The sequence below is a fragment of the Triturus cristatus genome, chromosome 7 (genome assembly GCF_964204655.1).
Source record: "Triturus cristatus chromosome 7, aTriCri1.1, whole genome shotgun sequence".
NCBI lineage: Eukaryota > Metazoa > Chordata > Amphibia > Caudata > Salamandridae > Triturus > Triturus cristatus.
This window is the reverse complement of record NC_140590.1, coordinates 1,535,140,633-1,535,158,004: the sequence shown is the minus strand read 5'-3', so window position 1 is coordinate 1,535,158,004 and position 17,372 is coordinate 1,535,140,633. Positions and strand designations below refer to the sequence as shown.

Genomic DNA, 17,372 nt, shown 5'->3' with positions numbered 1-17,372 from the left:
TCTCCCTGTCTCCCTCTTTCTGTCACCCTGTCTCCCTCTGTGTCCCTCTGTCTCCCTCCCCCTCTCTCTCCCTCCCTCTCTGTCTCCCTGTCTCCCTCCCTCTCGATCTCTCTCTCTCTCTGTCTCCCTCCCTCTCGCTGTCTCCCTCCCTCTCTCTCCCTCTGTTCCCTTTCTCTGTCTCCCCCCCTCTGTCTCGCTCCCTGTCTCCCTACCTCCCTCTCCCTCCGTCTTCTACATCTCTCTGCCGCTCTCTGTCTGAGAACTCATTGTCCTTGTGACGAAAATTAAACATGCACCCTTTCTAAAACCTGCAAAGTTCTACAGGCCATGCTGACCTGTAAGTGGTAACTGGTTGAAGATTAGATTCTGTGTGCTGATTTTTAGCATCATCGGTGATCTTTGGCAGTTGCCAGCCCACAAATACAAGCCCCCTGAATATGGGCCAAACGTACTTTAATAATATTTTAATGTCATTTATTTTGTAAAATGGAAAAGAAGCACAGTCCAGCAACATCAGTGGACAATTAAACAATGCTTCATTTCTCATGTTTATTCACATCTTTGCTTGGAGCAGTATGTGGCAAGAAGGAATATCTATTTACAATCATTTAACCACCTGTGTGGCAGCTCGGGATGAGACAGCTTCCCGGGCTTGGGTGGGTTTGGGGAGGCCGCATTGTGAGGCCGCAGGTAGGGCAGCACCTGCGATGCTAGCCTGTTCGCCACAGAGGGGTAGGAGCAAATCGAGGCTCGTGGGCCCTGGTGAGAGGCATAAGAGATGCCTACGGTGGTGTGCGGCCCGCAGAGGAGAGACTGCTGAAAAAGCAGGTCCTTGCGTTGCTGTTCACTCGTCTTATCTCCCATCGAGTTTTAAGGGCAGAGGATCTGCGAGAGGTTGCTTGGGTAACACAGGCCATCAGGCGCGCAACACCCATTGGACTCAAAGGGCTTCAGCCTCCCCTCCCACCCCCGTCGCGTGTGGCAACCCGGGATGAGACAGCCTCGCTGCGCACACACAGCCGCACCCGAGCACTTCACAGGTCTTTAAAAGACCATTTGCATGTTAATGAGGCCTCGCTGTTTCACCCCTTCTAAGAGGCCCTGCAGCGCCACTCTGCCTATTGCTTAAAGATTCAGGCCCCCCCCTCCCCCGAAATCAGCTCCACTCTGCCTAAAGCTTAAAGATTCAAGCCCCCCCCCCCTTCCCCCCGCCGCCAAAATTTAGCTCTAGTTGCGCCTCTGCTTGCGAGGCACTGGTTTTGCGGATGCTTCTTTACCCAGTGAATGCGGCCCCCGAGGAATAACAACAGGCGGAATTGCAGTTGATTGCCAACTGTCTGTTGTTTTACACGAGGGCCACATGGAAAGGGCTGGCGGGCCGCAACTGGCCCGCGGGCCGTACTTTGAGTACCGCTGACCTAAACTATCCCACACAAAACAATTGCTAAAACAACGATGAACATTAAAATCTCCAAGCACTATAACCGAATAGGGATTCTTATTATTATCATTATAGATTTCCAAGAAATCATTAAGACTGACTAAATGTTCATTTGGCGCACTCTTAGCAAAAGAATTATAAAAATTAACAATAAGCCAATTCCCGTTTGAGTTGGTTTGAATTTCTACAGCAAGGCAAAAAGGCGAACCTGTCTCCACTTTACTATAAGTACCCTCAATTTTCAAAGAAATGAGGGTTAAGAGTCCGCCTTTTGCCCTCCCCCTGCAAGAGGGCACCGCAGCTGACCTGAAAGCAGAATACCCATCCAACAAAAAGGTACTTTCCGTGTCCCAGGTCTCTTGTAGCCCAATAATTTCACAGCCTAATAAGCAGTCCCTCCACAGGAGATCTTGCGCTTTACTATTAAGCCCTGCTATGTTCCAACTAAGGACCCTACTACCTACAAACTGGGATGGCACACCAGCTGAGCTTTCCATCATTAGTATTCATCTCCACAGTCATGATATTTGGGATGCCCTCCACCCCCGTACATAATTGAATTTAGTTTATCCCCTGGTCCTCCTCCATGGTCAGAGTGGGAGCTTCCATAATAGATATAGAAGGATCCCAATCAAAATCGAGTCAATCATTTGAGTCTAAATCACTCAAAGGTTGAAAACGATTATATGTAGCAACACCATGGAATGACTGCCCTTCGGACATAAATACTCTGCCCCTCGAGGGATCATTAATAGGATGCTTTGTTTGATGCCTATAGAAGTATCCCAGTGGGCGGAGAGTGATACCCTGGTCAGTGTGAGGGAGCAAAGAGGCTCTTAACAGGGTATTATTAACCAGGTATGGATTTCTGAAATTTATTATGACACAATCCCCCTTAGTGTTCTTACATGAGTGCCCTATCCATGAGACTCTCCTGGTAGTTAATATCTGATGTTTGGAGACCCATATGCTTGCTAGATTACTCATCCAAGTGATACAGACATTCACATCGCAAGCTTTGCTGAAGAGGGGGTCCATTTAATCTAACTTACATTTACAAATAAAGGAACAATTGCTGTTGCCTTTGGTTATCATTCTTTCATTCGTTTTGTGGTATATATAGGATTAATTGATTGGTATTAGACTGGATCAAACTTTCTTGATATAAAAACACAGGATCCATATTGGGTTTCTTGTTTGTTGGGTGTTAAATGTTTTATACAGGTAAGAACATTTCAAAGAATATTCAAACTTTTGAAAATTCAGGCCTGCTGAATTACCAGTAGATGGACATATGCAACAGACGTAAGACTTTATTTTTATAAACGCCAAGAGGCATGACCAAGTAAGTTGCCCATCCACTGCATTGGTTGTCCTTAATTTCATAATACATCTTTTAAATGAAATGAGTAACAGAGTACACCCTTTCCTTTAACTAATGCTGCTTTCAGAGTGGGGGAAATGTACAGTTATTTAATGGTAATTCAGAAAAAGAGAAGATGACTCTTTAAATTAACATACAGCCTAGAAAAAAGTTGGTAAATTAATATGAAAAATATTGAATTTTAACTGGGGTTCAAATTATTATTTTTTTAGACGGCGTGGTATTTGCAAAATCATATCTCTGTGATGCTTCTCACCTCCTCCTCCTCTCTCTTTCTCCATGTGTTTCTTCTCCTCAGCTTGATCTCCTGACTTGCCTTGCTGTTGTAAATGTATTCCTACTTTGTTTGGTTCAGTTAATGATGAGCACGTTTTTTAATAAATCAATTACCTTTTATTTTCTTCAGTCCACCACTATTCATTGCCTTGGCTACAGCGGTGGGTGTTCCCCTCGTTTTAAGTGTATTTCATAAGTTACTCTAACTTTGCATACGCTGATGATTTGATTTGACTAGGCCGCTACTTCTTTTAGGAGACTTCTTGGGCGAATAATCTGCAATCTGACTTTCTCAAGTTTCACACCATTGTAAAATACAGGCAAGCGCCCTGCCAAAAGGGTGCAAATGATTTTGCCGCTGTTGGTAAAACAGTCCCAATTAGTAAAAGCATCCTCTCACGTTCATCAGCTGGGGTGACAGGGAGGCACAACGAAGAAATAAACTGTACAAAATGGGTGCAAAACTATTTGTGCACAATGATCCTCATTTTAGGCACAAAACTCAAAAGAACTGTCAAAGCACCAGTAATTTGTTGCAGCGTGGTTTCACATCTGGAGTTTACCCCGAACTAGTAATGAGGGACCTAGCTTAATATTTAAGGTGTGAAAGGATTTCGCATTGGCGCTAATGCAGGAGTTTGAGCCTGAATTATCCTTTGGCTGAGAGGGTTCTTCGCCAAACTGAAGGCCCGCCTGTCTCATTTAGAGATATGTGGACCTTAAGTGTCGATGGTGGCTGACATGTACCGTCGACGGCCCAACAGAGTAAGGGTCATCGGTAGTTTGGCCATTTCACTGTCCATCATTGTCAGGTAAATCCTGCCATAAGAGGCAGTTTAAATTTTTAAAAATGACTCCCATGCAAGGAGAAAAAAACTCCCACTTTGGGATTTTCTTTTTGAAAATAAAAACATTGAAAGTTTGCAGTACAGCTCCATTGTTGAACCAGTACTTCTGGTAGTCAATGGTGCTTGTAACTTCCAACCATACTGGACACTGCCTTAAAGGAGGACCAGGCTCAGTTCTCATCTCCATCATCCTGTGGTCACCATGGATTATGATTGCGGCATATAGGCAAGCATCAATAAAGTAATAACCCCCTGCAAGCAGCGATAGTTGTTTTGTGTCTTCCTTTTAAAGAGGATGCTCAAAGCAGGGACTGACTGTTGGAAATTAGACTTTAGAGATAACTATGGTAATAGAAATATTGAGGCCAGAAAAGCTGTGTTGAGCACTCATGCTGCCTATAGGTGACCTCCATTGAAAGTACTTTTAATGGTTAATAAGGTCTGTGGTAAGGAAAAACATCAAGCACCAGGAATTTCATTACTACTCCTGTGTGTAGGTTTACTAAGGTTTGTGCGGGCCTTCATTCAATGTAACACATTTGTTTGCTGCGCATGCTGTCCTTAATACTAAGTGAGGTAATATGAGGTACATTTTGCGTGGCATTGTGCCCACGACCACTCATGCAAAACTTTAATAAATCTACTCTTTGATATTGGAGGAATACAGAAAAAGATCAGCATGCAGAATAATTTAAATTAATTTTACATGAAATGTGAAGAACTTCTTTTTTCCTTTTTGCTATAGTTATGAGATGTTTGGGAATTCCCAGTCGGGTGATTACTGGTTTCGATTCGGCTCATGATTGTGACTCGAACCTGTTGATCGAGGAATACTACGATCACACCGGCAAGAAACTCGCCAATGAAAGCGACAGCGTATGGTGAGTGTTATTGCCAAAGTAATAATCTCAAAGTGTTGCTTTTGTGTCTGATCAGCCCTCTGTCTACTAGAATTTTTGATCCAGGCAATTTAAAAGGCTTTCTTGCAATCTCCTCTCTCCACCTTCCATATATACTGATAAAGCAGTCATAAAGTAGCCAGGAATGGTTAACATTATTATGATTCCGCCATTGGAAATTATCATCTTCGCTTTTAGTGTTCAGGAAATGACACATATAGCCATTATAAGTCATATGTATAATGGTTTTCATATAAAGGCAAAAGACTGTCTCTGTGGAATGACTATTACATTTCAAACTGTTGAAGTCATCAATAAAGTTTGTTAAAAAAAAAAAAAAAAAAACATTATTATGATTCAGACACTGCCAAGCTTTACATTGTGACCTCAAAATATTATCCCAAAACAGATTCATGCTTCAATCATAAAAACTCTCTCTGCAGTCCCTCCATGTTCAAAGTAAATCAGACTTCCCAAAAAGTGATATGAACTGAGAAAGGGAAGTCGACGTTTAAAGCACTCGGGGACAGATGTACGAATGGATTTTGTGAGCGCAAAGGCTCCGATTCACAAAAAAGGAGCCTTTGCAATCGCTAAATTACCTTTCGTTATGTACAAAATCCATATTGTGATTCGGTAGCATATGTTGGGTTTTCAAGTACATACCAAATCATGTTTGGAAGAGGCGGTTTTAGAGCAGCCCATTCCAAATAGCGACTCGCAATGGGATGTATTAATATTTTGCGACTGAATCCAGTTGCAAAACCTTTATATTTTATCGACTATCTATAAGTAATGGAACTTAACCAAGAAGGGGTTGTTGAAAAAAACCTTTTTTAGAAGTATGCAGTGGACTAAGCACCACTGCCTAGTGTTATAAAAGTTGTTAAACTTTGTAACACTTTCCTTATTTTTTTTTAAACGCATCATGTTTTCCTTCAAGGAAATCGGGCTGCATTTCAGGAAAAAAAACTTGCTTTCTTTAAAAGCAATCACAGACAGGATGGTCTGCTGACCTCAGCAGGCCACCATGTCTGTGAGGCCAGAAAATAATAGTGGGTCGCAATTTACTACTTACCTCATTGATGTGCTTGAGGTAGGTCGAATTGCAACCCACTATGTTTCTGTATTTTGCAATCTGACCTATTAGTACATAGGTTGGTTTGAAAAAATATCATTGGATTCTCTAAAGGTTTGTGAACATATTGGGCCACTTTTAGTGAATACAATGTTCGTACATCTGGCACTTTCTGGGCCAGAAGTACTAATTACTGGTTGCAAAATACTGGTTACAAATTTACAACCAGTATTTTTGCGACCAGTAAAACATTTTTTTTCGTAATTATGCTATATACAAATAGATTGGTGTTAGAAACTGGGTTTCTGGTAGGGAGAAGTGTGCACCCTGTCCAGGCAGGTACCACAATTACGAAGTATTCCTGTTGGTCAGAACTGCACCGTAACCCCCTATGGACCGCGTTTCTGCCGTTGGGATTACCATGTCGCTTTCCAACAGCCTTTCCGCGTCGGCTTGTCTGACACGGAAAGGCTGTCGGAAAGTGACTTTGGGCACCCCTACGGCTGATGGCTGAGGGGTTACCTAAGGTACCCCCCTGTAAAACCCTGCCCTGTGTGGCAGGTACCATGGGGTGCCTGCGACAGGGTGAAGGGTTTTCCACACAGACCTAATTTATCCATAGGAACCTGTGTTACGGACGGTTCTCAGGCGTAACACAAGCTCCCATAGGAAACAATGGGAATCCGACCGAACAGTGTTCAGTCGTATTGTAATCTGGCGGTATACCGCCGACCGCAAATTGGTCGGTCGCGAATCCAAGACAGTGTTGGGCAGCGGCTTTCCACCCAACATCGTAATGAGCCCCTTAGTGCTAAATACGTAACAAAGAGGAGGTGCTGTTCATGCAATTAAGATGCTTCAATTTTGATGCCTAAGTTGCAAACTTGACTTTCCTAACACAAACCAAACAGTGGTCTGTGGAGGAAATGTTACTGATTTTAACAAACAGTATCAGTGGCCATTTTCTTCCCCAAGATAAATGATTTTATGAATGCAGACTAATCAACAATATGGCGGTTTTGGGGTGTGGCTGGCAGCCGAAGGAAATGGCCGCCGCCTAAAGCACCTACTTCGTGCCCCAGGCTATTCCTGGAAAAATGCCCACACTCATCCGCAGGCGACGTGAATAAGGAGGTGGGGAAGGAATCGGAACCACCCAGGGTCAGAACACATCGACCGGAATCTGACTACTGCATGCGAGTGACCAGGTACGTCACAGAGACCAGTGCGGCCCGATCGTCAAATTGAAGCTGGGGCCTCTAGTACCAACGAGGCCGGCAAACCAGGCTGTCGTGAATCATATAGTAGGCGCCCAACCAGCGTGTCCAAGGCTCACCACAGGCCTGAAAGCAGCACCGCTGACGTACACAGAAGCCAGCACCCTGCGATACCTTGGGGGGAGGATTGACATCACAGGGGACCGCATCCGGTCCCGCGGACCAAGTGACGGAGGTCTTGCCCACCCAGCTGATTTGTGCTCATCCCGCTGATGTGCGACACACTACCGCCCAGAATAGAAGCCAGGCCGGCCATTGGGGCCCGGTGTGAGGTCTGCCACTCGCCACCACACACAGGTAAGTGCACCGGCAAATAGACATAGGAAAGCCGAAAGGCTACATGGGGTGTTGCACCACACAGGCAGGCAGCGGTGACTACTGCCAAACATTCACCTCCACTGCGCGGGGTGGCACTAGGCCCAAAATGACGGGGAAGAGTCCAACATAACACGCATCAAACAAAGCTGGACAAGTTAGCATGGGTCAAAGAACAGACGGAGATGGAGGAACCTCCAAACGCTTCAGCTGACAGCCACACAGCAATGGAAGCCAAAGACGTCACACTACAAGACATTATGGCCACGCTGAATAGAGTGCATACATCCCTGGAAACTCGTATAGACTCCGTCTCAGTAGAAATCTCGCTAATTTGTGCAGACCTGAAAAACATGAAATCGAGAGTAGCGGAGGAGGAAACCACGACAGCAACCCTCCATGAAGAGTCCAATACTCTCCAGCGTCAAGTACAGCAATTGCAATCTGAAAGTAGAGCGATGACCGCGAAACTGGACGATTATGAAGGACGCACAAGACGCGACAATGTCAGGATTATTGGTGTACCAGAGAGGGCAGAGGGGCCGGCAGCCGACCTGTTCATGGAGGACCTCATCCGGAATCACCTGCAACCACGAGGTCTCTCCCTACACTTCTCAGTGGAGAGAGCCCACCGCGTCCCGGGTGGTAGGCCTTAACCGGGAGCCCTACCCAGGCCCATCCTGGCTCGCATCTTAATTTTCGGGACAGAGACGTTATCCTCCAGGCATCCCAAGCCGCTCCACCACTACTCTTTGAGCAAAGTACGATAACATTCTTTCCGGATCACACAGTGGCAGTAACAAAGCAAAGACGTAGCTTCTTTGATGTAAAAAAAGAACTGAGGAACCGTGAGCTCAAATAATCCATGCTATTCCCTGCTAAATTTAGAGTGGAAGTGGAAGAAAAGGTGTGGTTCTTTATGACACAGCAGGACGCACAGGAGTGGCTCGAGGGATGGCGCCAAGTCACAAATACCGGAAAGCCCCGGAACCTGCATGGTAAACACCTATCGGTGGCAGCTCTGCCAGGAGCGAAAGGGACAACACCCATGAATGTGACTTGGGGCCCGGGAATCTCGAAGTGATAGCCCCCCCCCCCCTCGGGAGACAGAGAAATGGAGTAATAAACCACTGATACAAGGACCTCCTCGAGACTGCGGAGATGCTATAAGACCAAGACGGCAGCGTCATACTTCCCGAAAGGGCCACTGTGCACCAGGTGCTTACGGAGAACTGAAGCTGCTACAAGTGGGCTAATGGACTAGATCCGGACTAAAGTACAGTTTTGTTGATGACTCTGCGATGTTCCCCACCTCTAGGTGTTTGTTTTCACTCATCACATCATCGCCAGTTCAGTGCACCAGAGACACGGGATGGTCATGGGGGAGACTGGAAATGCTCCCCAACAGAGGTACCAGGGAAGGGTAACAAGCGCTCTGCACTGTTGGGGAGGCGTTTAGTTTTAAATCCACCATGCAGGGAAGCAGGGAGGGGGGAGGGATGGGAGGAAGGGAGATGTAGTTATTGTATTCTTTGTAATGTTTGTTTGACATTGTCCACAATACGACGTGACAGCCATCGCACACGGTTCCAACTCTGATACACAATTCAATTCACTCATGCAGATGACTCACATAACACAGATGACCACACTGATTAATGATACCACACATACACTCGCTATGCACTCACCGGGTGATCGACACCTACCACTTATCTCATGGAATGTGAACAGCCTCAGGGATAAGTTGAAGAGAGGCCTTATCCTACAGTACATCAAATGCCAGGCACCAGCAGTGGCCCTACTTCAAGAGACTCACCTGGTGGGAGCAACGTGTAAAGCCCTGGAGGACGGAAAGTCAGCATGCATGGCTATGACCAAGCTGGTCAGGGGGTGGTACGGCGGTGGCATAGCACTTCCAAACATACAGACATACTACTGGGCCTCACAGCTCATCGTGCTTAATCAATGGCTTCACTCTCCCCAGACTGACCCAGCTTTTTGCATGGATAGACACACCCTGGGGGAGGAAGGGGTCACGAGGGCACTCTACAATAGGACCCGAAGGACAGACCTTCTAGGCCCCACCGCGCACACAGTTCAAATATGGCACACAGTCCGTAGAAAATTGGGCTGGCATAACACAATACCACAATCCACCCCTCTCTGGCAGACCGGAAAACTAGGCATACTGAGCAGTTGCAAAGGGTCCAAGAAATGGGACTTAATAGGCATCTCCAGGGTAGGAGACCTGTGGAGCAAGGGGAGAGTTATTACATTTGCGCAGTTACAGGACAAGTATGAGATGGCACCCACTGAACTGTTCCGCTACCTCCAAATCAGTCATGCACTTATGGCCATCATCCCCCCAGTCACTACCCTCCCAGAGGCTTCTCCACTGGAAGGCAGGTTACTCATAGAGCGTATCGACAAAAGAGTCATATCACAAACCTACCAGAAAATAGTTAATAACCAGGCTGACCCTACACAAAGTCTCCGTGAGAAATGGCAGGTAGACATTGGGGAACTAGATGAATCTGACTGGCAGGAAGCACTGGAGTCTCCGCGAGAGGTGGCAATACCCTGAAGACTGCGACTGGTACAACCTAAAGTGATTTACAGGACATATTTAACTAGGACACTGTTAGCCAAAGTAGGGAGGGGTGACACCCCACTCTGTCTGCTAACATGTGGAGCAGTGGGTAAATTCTGCCACACTATATGGGAATGCCCGGCTATCAAACTATACTGGGAAACAATCATGCACACTATAGCACGAGTAACCGGGACTCCGGTACCACCAGAACCCAAACGATGTCTTCTGAATATATGGGAAGCCACAGACCTCAACCGCTTGGCCCAAGACTGGGAAACACTGGGCATGACAATAGAAAAACGCAATGTAGCCAAACACTGGGGAGTGCAAAATGTGCCGACGTACGGAGAATTGTGCAATGACGTGGATTGGGCCATGGTGGCGGAAAAAGCAGTGTATATACTCAGAGGGTGTCCCAAGAAATGGGAGCGGGTGTGGGGTGGATGGAACAAATTCCGAGGAAATATTTGTACAATACCGTCAGCAGGACTATCGTTAGATGATAGTTATTAATGTAGTATACCAGTTAATGGGCTAATTTGCAATTACAGTTTCTTAAGAAATGTACACAAATGACAGAAAAATCGGCTGTGGTGCAAACCGCCTGAATGTTTGTACATATCTATACAACTGTATGAGTGATGTTACTTGCAAGTCGAACATGCAATAAAAAGATAGTTCTAAAAAAAACAATATGGTGGTTCGTCCATAGTCGTAATTTTAGAGGCATGGGCTAGAAGTGAAAATTCCAGTGGGATGGTAGTTAAAATGTAGACAACACCCAAAAACTCATAGGCTTGAGGGTAGTGGCAAACAGTTTTGAGGCTGTTACTCTCTTTGGAAATATCACCCTCGGGAGAGCGTGCACCAGGCTTGCTAACATGACCTTACAAAGAAATAGGTGAGAAAACTTACTGGCGACGTGAAGAATGCCTACTTGAGATTTGACTATTCAGCTGCCACTGTATATAAAAAGTCATTTCTCTCTGACAATTTTATCAAGAGTAAAATCCACTATTGTCTCCACTTTTGTTATAACCCATTGTGCAGTACACAATATTTAAGTATTTGTGCCCCATTTTCAAGGGGTTAATATAGCATTATAGAACGCTTCTCTGAGGGTTATAACAGTTGTTAAAGCCCCTAAAAGTAAGTTACAAGCCTGATCTGCAGGCCTGGGCCCATAATTAAGATCAGAGACCTTAACAACCTATATACCCAAAGGCAGAAGGGGGGCTATTCTACCCACTGAGGGTAACATGTTCTAAGTTATAAAAGGAGAAACAGAAAGACTAGCTTAGGAATGTTGAAGCAGGTCTGTACTAGCCATTATTGGCCCTCTGCAGTCCATTGTCTTCATTGGAGCTCCCAACATTACAGCGTAGGTTTACAACTTCTGCACCAGGTGTGACTGCTATACGTTGTAGGCTGAGCTGGGGGCGAACGCATATTTTCAGGAGAAAGGCAACTAACAGCTGTTCATACCTGACAGAATGTTGACAATAAGGCTTTTAACACTGGCTGCCCTAATGCCACCCATCCCAGACAAAAAAAACAAAAAATGCCCATTGTCAATGTATGCTGTATGTTCTCTTGTTACTGAAATTAGAATGGAGACAAAGAACATTAGCTAGGGTCGGGATCCTAAGTATTTGGATGGTCTGAGCCACTTTTAGTTTTCTATGCAGGGTTCTAAATCAAATTAAAAGCCACTTAAAGGAAGGAAAATGTTTCTGCGATATGTAACATGCAATATGTGCCTACATGGTATATCACTGGAAAACCTATTTTTGGGGTGCTTTATGTTTTTTTAACTGCAACATATAACCTCTACGGGGTACCTCTTAATTCTGGTGCTGGTCTTTTTAGGAATTTTCATGTGTGGACCGAATCCTGGATGGCTCGAAAGGACCTCCCTCCTGGATATGGTGGGTGGCAAGTTCTGGATCCAACCCCTCAGGAGATGAGCAAAGGTAAAAACTGCGGCAATAGAAAATACGTTTCTCTAAAATCCCTTTTTCAAAATGTAGATGAGTGTACAGATATTTTATTTCCTTCTACTTTTGCTCTAGGAATATACTGCTGTGGGCCTACCTCTGTAAAAGCTATCAAAGATGGAGAGCTTAACATGCCCTACGACTCCCCTTTTGTATTTGCTATGGTGAATGCAGATTGTATTTCTTGGAGAGTCCAGGGAGCAAAAAAGGAGAAACACTTTCATGACTCCCGCTTGATTGGTCACCACTTTAGCACCAAGAGCGTTGGCAGCGATCATCATGAAGATATCACTGAGAACTACAAGTACCAAGAAGGTATGTTAGAATGGTAATAGAAGCTAGCTCTATGAGGAGTGACTCAAGATGTTTAATTGATTGTTGCTTTTGAAGAAGGAAGATACAACTTCCTCCCTGACAAAAGCACATAGAGGTGGCTTTCAGCAACACACTGAAGGAACATAGGATTTTCCTGCATTCTTATCCCTCTTTTAGCCAAAAATGCTTCCAATCACCTATAGAATACCCCAAAAAGGTCTCCAGAAACACATGCTTTAAGAACATACAATTTACCATCCTACACAGGGCATACTTAACACCAGAGCACCTACACCGCTTCTACCCAAATACGCAATTCCTCTGCCCCCGATGCTCGGCTCCAGCAGCGGACTTCAAGCACATGTTCTGGGGGTGCCCCACGCTACAACGGTACTGGGATTACATTCATGAGACGCTCCGTGCAACCACAAACATCTCAGGGGTCACTTCATGGGAGGCGTGCGCACTAGGCGTGTTTAGAAGAAGAAAAACTGATAAAGTACAGGTCCGATTCATGTCCCTTTCCCTACTCCTGGCAAAAAGAGGAACAGCCATGAATTGGCGAGCCCCGGAGTGACCCCCAGTGGAGGCCTGGGTGGGAGCAGTTAAGAAATGGGGTGCAGCAGAGGAGGAAGCGATACGAGACGAGGAAGTGAAAGGAACACGTAAACACCACATTTCCATGGCATGGGCACAATTAATGTACCAATTTAGCCAACAAGCCACATGAGACGAACCAGTCGAAGCACCCCAAACCCATACTACACCCATCACACTAATAGGACCCCGCGACGGGCACACCGAATCGGAGCGCACACGTACCAGTGTCGCCCTGTAGCAGTTCTTACATGTGATCACAACCCCAGGTTAATTTAGGGGAGATAATCGCCCCGCATCCACAGCCGTAGGCTGTCAGATCACCATGCAAACTTAGATAGAGGACCTACTCCCCACCCCCATCTGCAGCCCTCCCCCCCGCTGTCCCCGTATCAAGACCCCAGTTCAACACCCAGATTACCAGTTAGAGATACAGGACAGCAGTTTGGTATCGACACTAGTTGGGAGAGGATATAGCCCAATCAAGGGGACAGAAAATCACGACTCCCAATGACACCAAAGATAAGCTTAGCTCCCACATCAGGGTACATGTTTATAGGCACCCTACGAAGCCACACAAGCAATGTAGATTACCTCAATATGCATGTACTCCTTGGTCTATAATGACGATCAGCGGCAATTATGTATGAAGATCACTGCCAATGTACAATCAACAGTCAAACCCATGTCAATCTATCTAAGCATGTTATTCACGTATGAACCTGTGCTTTTCTGTATCTAAATTGTTAAGATATAATAAACAAATTTAAACACAAAAAAAACAGTGTACCACATATGAATATATTAAGAAAATATAACATTTGCTAACAGACCTCCTGAAAGGACGAAGATCTCAGCGATGAAAGCGCTGAATAATTTCTTATACTCAATTCCTACTGCTATTGCTGAGGTTCTCAATTGATTTATTGGACTCAGTTTCATAGGTTTATGGCCAAACATGGCTACATCCTGGCAGGTGTAAATGGTTTCACTAATGGGGATTTCTCTGACACAAGTGTGACAAAAACAACAGAATACAAAAGAGTGGGAAATGGGCAGTACTTGTCATGGCTAGCCTGGTAAGTTTGCGAACGGCCACATGCGATTATGGTTAATTGACAGAATGAGAGTCAGGCCTTAACCTCTCTTGAAATGAACAGGGATTTCTTTCAGGCAATGTCTGGAGTTACTACCCTTTTGGGGAGGGAACACAGGAACAGATCACCCCCAGATTTTCTGGGGGTGTATTGAAAGGCCTATTTCCACTGGAATAAATGTTTGCCCATAGAAACAAAAAAAAAAGAAAATGTGATTTTGCGCATTCAGAAAACGTTCCTACTGTGCTTAATTATATGGTCAGTACAACTACACAAAGGGCAAATACACAGTCAAAGAAAAGTCACACAAACAGTGCAATAGTAGCTTTGGTTGGTGTCATTTTCCAGGCATACTATTGCAACAGCTTTGTCAATAGCAAAAAACCGTAAATACATATTTGAAAGCATTAAAACTCTACACATAGGTTTACATTTATCTTTGTAAATCATTCACATTGTGTTTTAATGTCCTCATAGTGTGTACCTGTTACGCGAAAGCTGGAAATTGATTAAGTGACACTGTGGAGTTTCTTTCTAATTAATTTTTCTTTGTACTCCCTTTGTTTTATGATATCTCCCTATGTCTGGGCCTTCATTTCCCCTTTCACCTCCCCCCCACTCTTTCATATCTTCAGTTGTTCTTTCCTTGCGTTTTGAGCTGAGTAGGGACAAATAAGTATAATTTTGTGCTCTTGTGTCAGCATGTATTGTTGCTGTTATTTGATGAATGTACATGCAACATTTTATACCAAATAAAAGAAAACATTGTTGTAAAAAATGACATGTACTAGCATAAGTAAATTATACCTACACATGATCGTGTGACTCTTGCAGTGTGGGATTCTGTCACTATAGCTTCTGCAAGGCATACGAACAATGTACACATAAAAAACAATTGTTGAATCATGGTCCTAGTCTTTAGATTAGGCCTCTACGAAATGTAAATTATGCTGGAGTAATCTGAGTAGTTTTTTTAATTTAGTGTTACTCTTTTGACGTCAATTACGCAATTACACCTGCTCACGTAAAGTAATTTGGCACAAAAGTCCAACAGCAGGAGTACAGAAGAACAAACTTAGCCAGTGAGAGCGGCTGCTGCTGTTTGTGTTCTGCTGCATGTACTATTTTCTTAGCACAAAATGCATTTTTGGGTCCATTTTAGACGCAAAGGTGTATTTTGTGCTCAGAAAATAGCACTAAATGCTGGGTTACATTCTACAGTGTAATTCTGCAGGATTGAACTATAATATGGCATAATTATGCTTCAGCAAATTACACAAGTTACGTCCACCCCTACTTTAGATGTACAGTAATGTCTACGACAGCCTCTTAAAGTGCTTGTGGAACTGAATTGAAAGTGTATTGAAGTGTATTGTGCTGCTAGTCCTGTAGTAGGTTGTTCTTCCGGTATTTCAACTCATGGATAAAGATGTTGTTCATTCAAAGTGTTCCTTTGAGAGATTTACTGAGAGACACTGGGGCATATTATCAACGGCCAGCGATAATTATCGCTGGGCGTGCTTAGCGATAAATTTCTTATCGCAGGCTATCTCTGGAATTTATCGCCCTGGTAGTGCGTTATTAACAACGTGTTTCTCCAGGGCGATAAAAATTCCAGAGATAGCGAGGTTATCGCCGTTTTGCAGGGAACATCGCTGGTTTTCCAGCGATGTGCCCTGCAAAACGGCGATAACCTTGCTGATACGACCCTGTGGTCGTATCAGCTTAATCCATCCCCTATGTCAAACATAGGTAAGTCAGGATTTTAGCAGACGTTAGATTTTGGCGAAAACGGCTGTTTTTGCCAAAATCTAACGTCTGCTAAAATCCTGTGGCCTGCCTTGTAAATATCGCGATGTGAACATCAGCGATATTTGCAAGGCAGTCCATCCGGGGTACGCCCAGTGACGCCCACTTTGCATCTCATTAGAGATGCAAAGGGAGGTGCTGGGAAAAAGGGTGCTAACATGCGATTATGCATGTTTGCACCCTCTTGTAAATAGGGCGATAGTTTTATCTCTGCTTTTTTGGCTTTTTAAGCCAAAAAAGCAGAGATAAAGCCCTTGTAAATATGCCCCACTATTTTTAAAGGAGAGAGCATTGTTTACCCCTTCAGAGAAGTCAATTATCCTTATGAAGACCCAAAACATGCACACTGAGCAATGAGTGTTTCGTGAAGCATAACTCTTGCTTGATGCACTTAAGGCAGAAAGGAACGCTAAGCAGATGCCATTATTTATTTTTCCACCCACACTGCATTTATATTTTGATTTATTAAAACAAGCTTCCAAATCAGATGCTTCTTTCAGTAAAATAAAAACATTAAAAAAAATAGGGCCTGAGTTTTCTCCTTTGGTGTCTGGAACATTGTGTGTTTACCCTCCTTGGGACAGCTATGCTGGAGATTCTCGACACTGCTCGGTACTGCACCATTGTGACCTTAGGGCTCATGGAACAGCAGGTTTTCCCTGGCTTTGGCAGTTAAGGTTCCACTACTGGAAACCTGCAGTACTCACACCTTTAAACTGCTGGGGAGTCATGAGATTGGCAGATGGGGCATCCACTGTGTTTTTTTACAGATACTGTATAGTTACCCACCTCTAAATTTTCCCTCCAGACTCCTCATGAATCGGAATTTCCTCCAAACATGCCTAAACTGATTCTTTTAAACACCGTAAATGTAGTCACAAAAATGCAGCTTCTGTCAAAAGGAAACTCCGTATAATGCATGTATGTGCATGTATAGTAGGGGTGGGCGGTAAACTCCACTCCACCGGCGGAGTTTGCAGAGTTTTGCATGCTCCACTTAGAGCACGGAGTTTCAGTAAAACTCCACCAACTGCCGGGTGGTGGAGCTTTTTCTCGCGCATGGCTCGCCATCGGTAAATTGGCGAGTGTGAGCAAGATAATCCGGCGCTAGATCGCCTGCCTGCGAGATATCTCAATGCTGGCGGTTGCAGCAGGTTGCTACTGCATGCGTTTAGAAAGCAGCCACTTGCAGTTAGAAAGCTGCCTCTGGAGTAGAATATCTACTCGAGCAGCAGAAAAAAGCAGCACCCTCTGGCATACTGCGAGGTACCGTTCACACTGGTTTTACGGCATGGGACAAGCTCCTGCTGCTAGAAATCAGCGTGAGCAGCGCGATGTGCCACAACTCAGCCTCTCACAGAGCTCTGTGGAGTCCTGCTGAGTTTTTGCGTGAAACTTTGTGAGTTCCACTCACCCCTAGTGTATAGCACAGGCCTGACTTGG

The 17,372-nt window shown here is 44.7% G+C and overlaps 1 protein-coding gene across 1 annotated transcript in view; it reads left to right on the top strand.

Annotated features, from left to right (window-relative positions):
- Positions 1-17,372, top strand: part of TGM5 (transglutaminase 5) — a 189,993-nt gene that overhangs the window by 139,896 nt on the left and 32,725 nt on the right. The window contains exons 7-9 of the mRNA XM_085619303.1: positions 4,695-4,830; positions 11,984-12,087; positions 12,187-12,426. Of these exons, the coding sequence (XP_085475429.1) occupies positions 4,695-4,830; positions 11,984-12,087; positions 12,187-12,426 (480 nt within the window). The remainder of the gene's footprint in view (positions 1-4,694; positions 4,831-11,983; positions 12,088-12,186; positions 12,427-17,372) is intronic.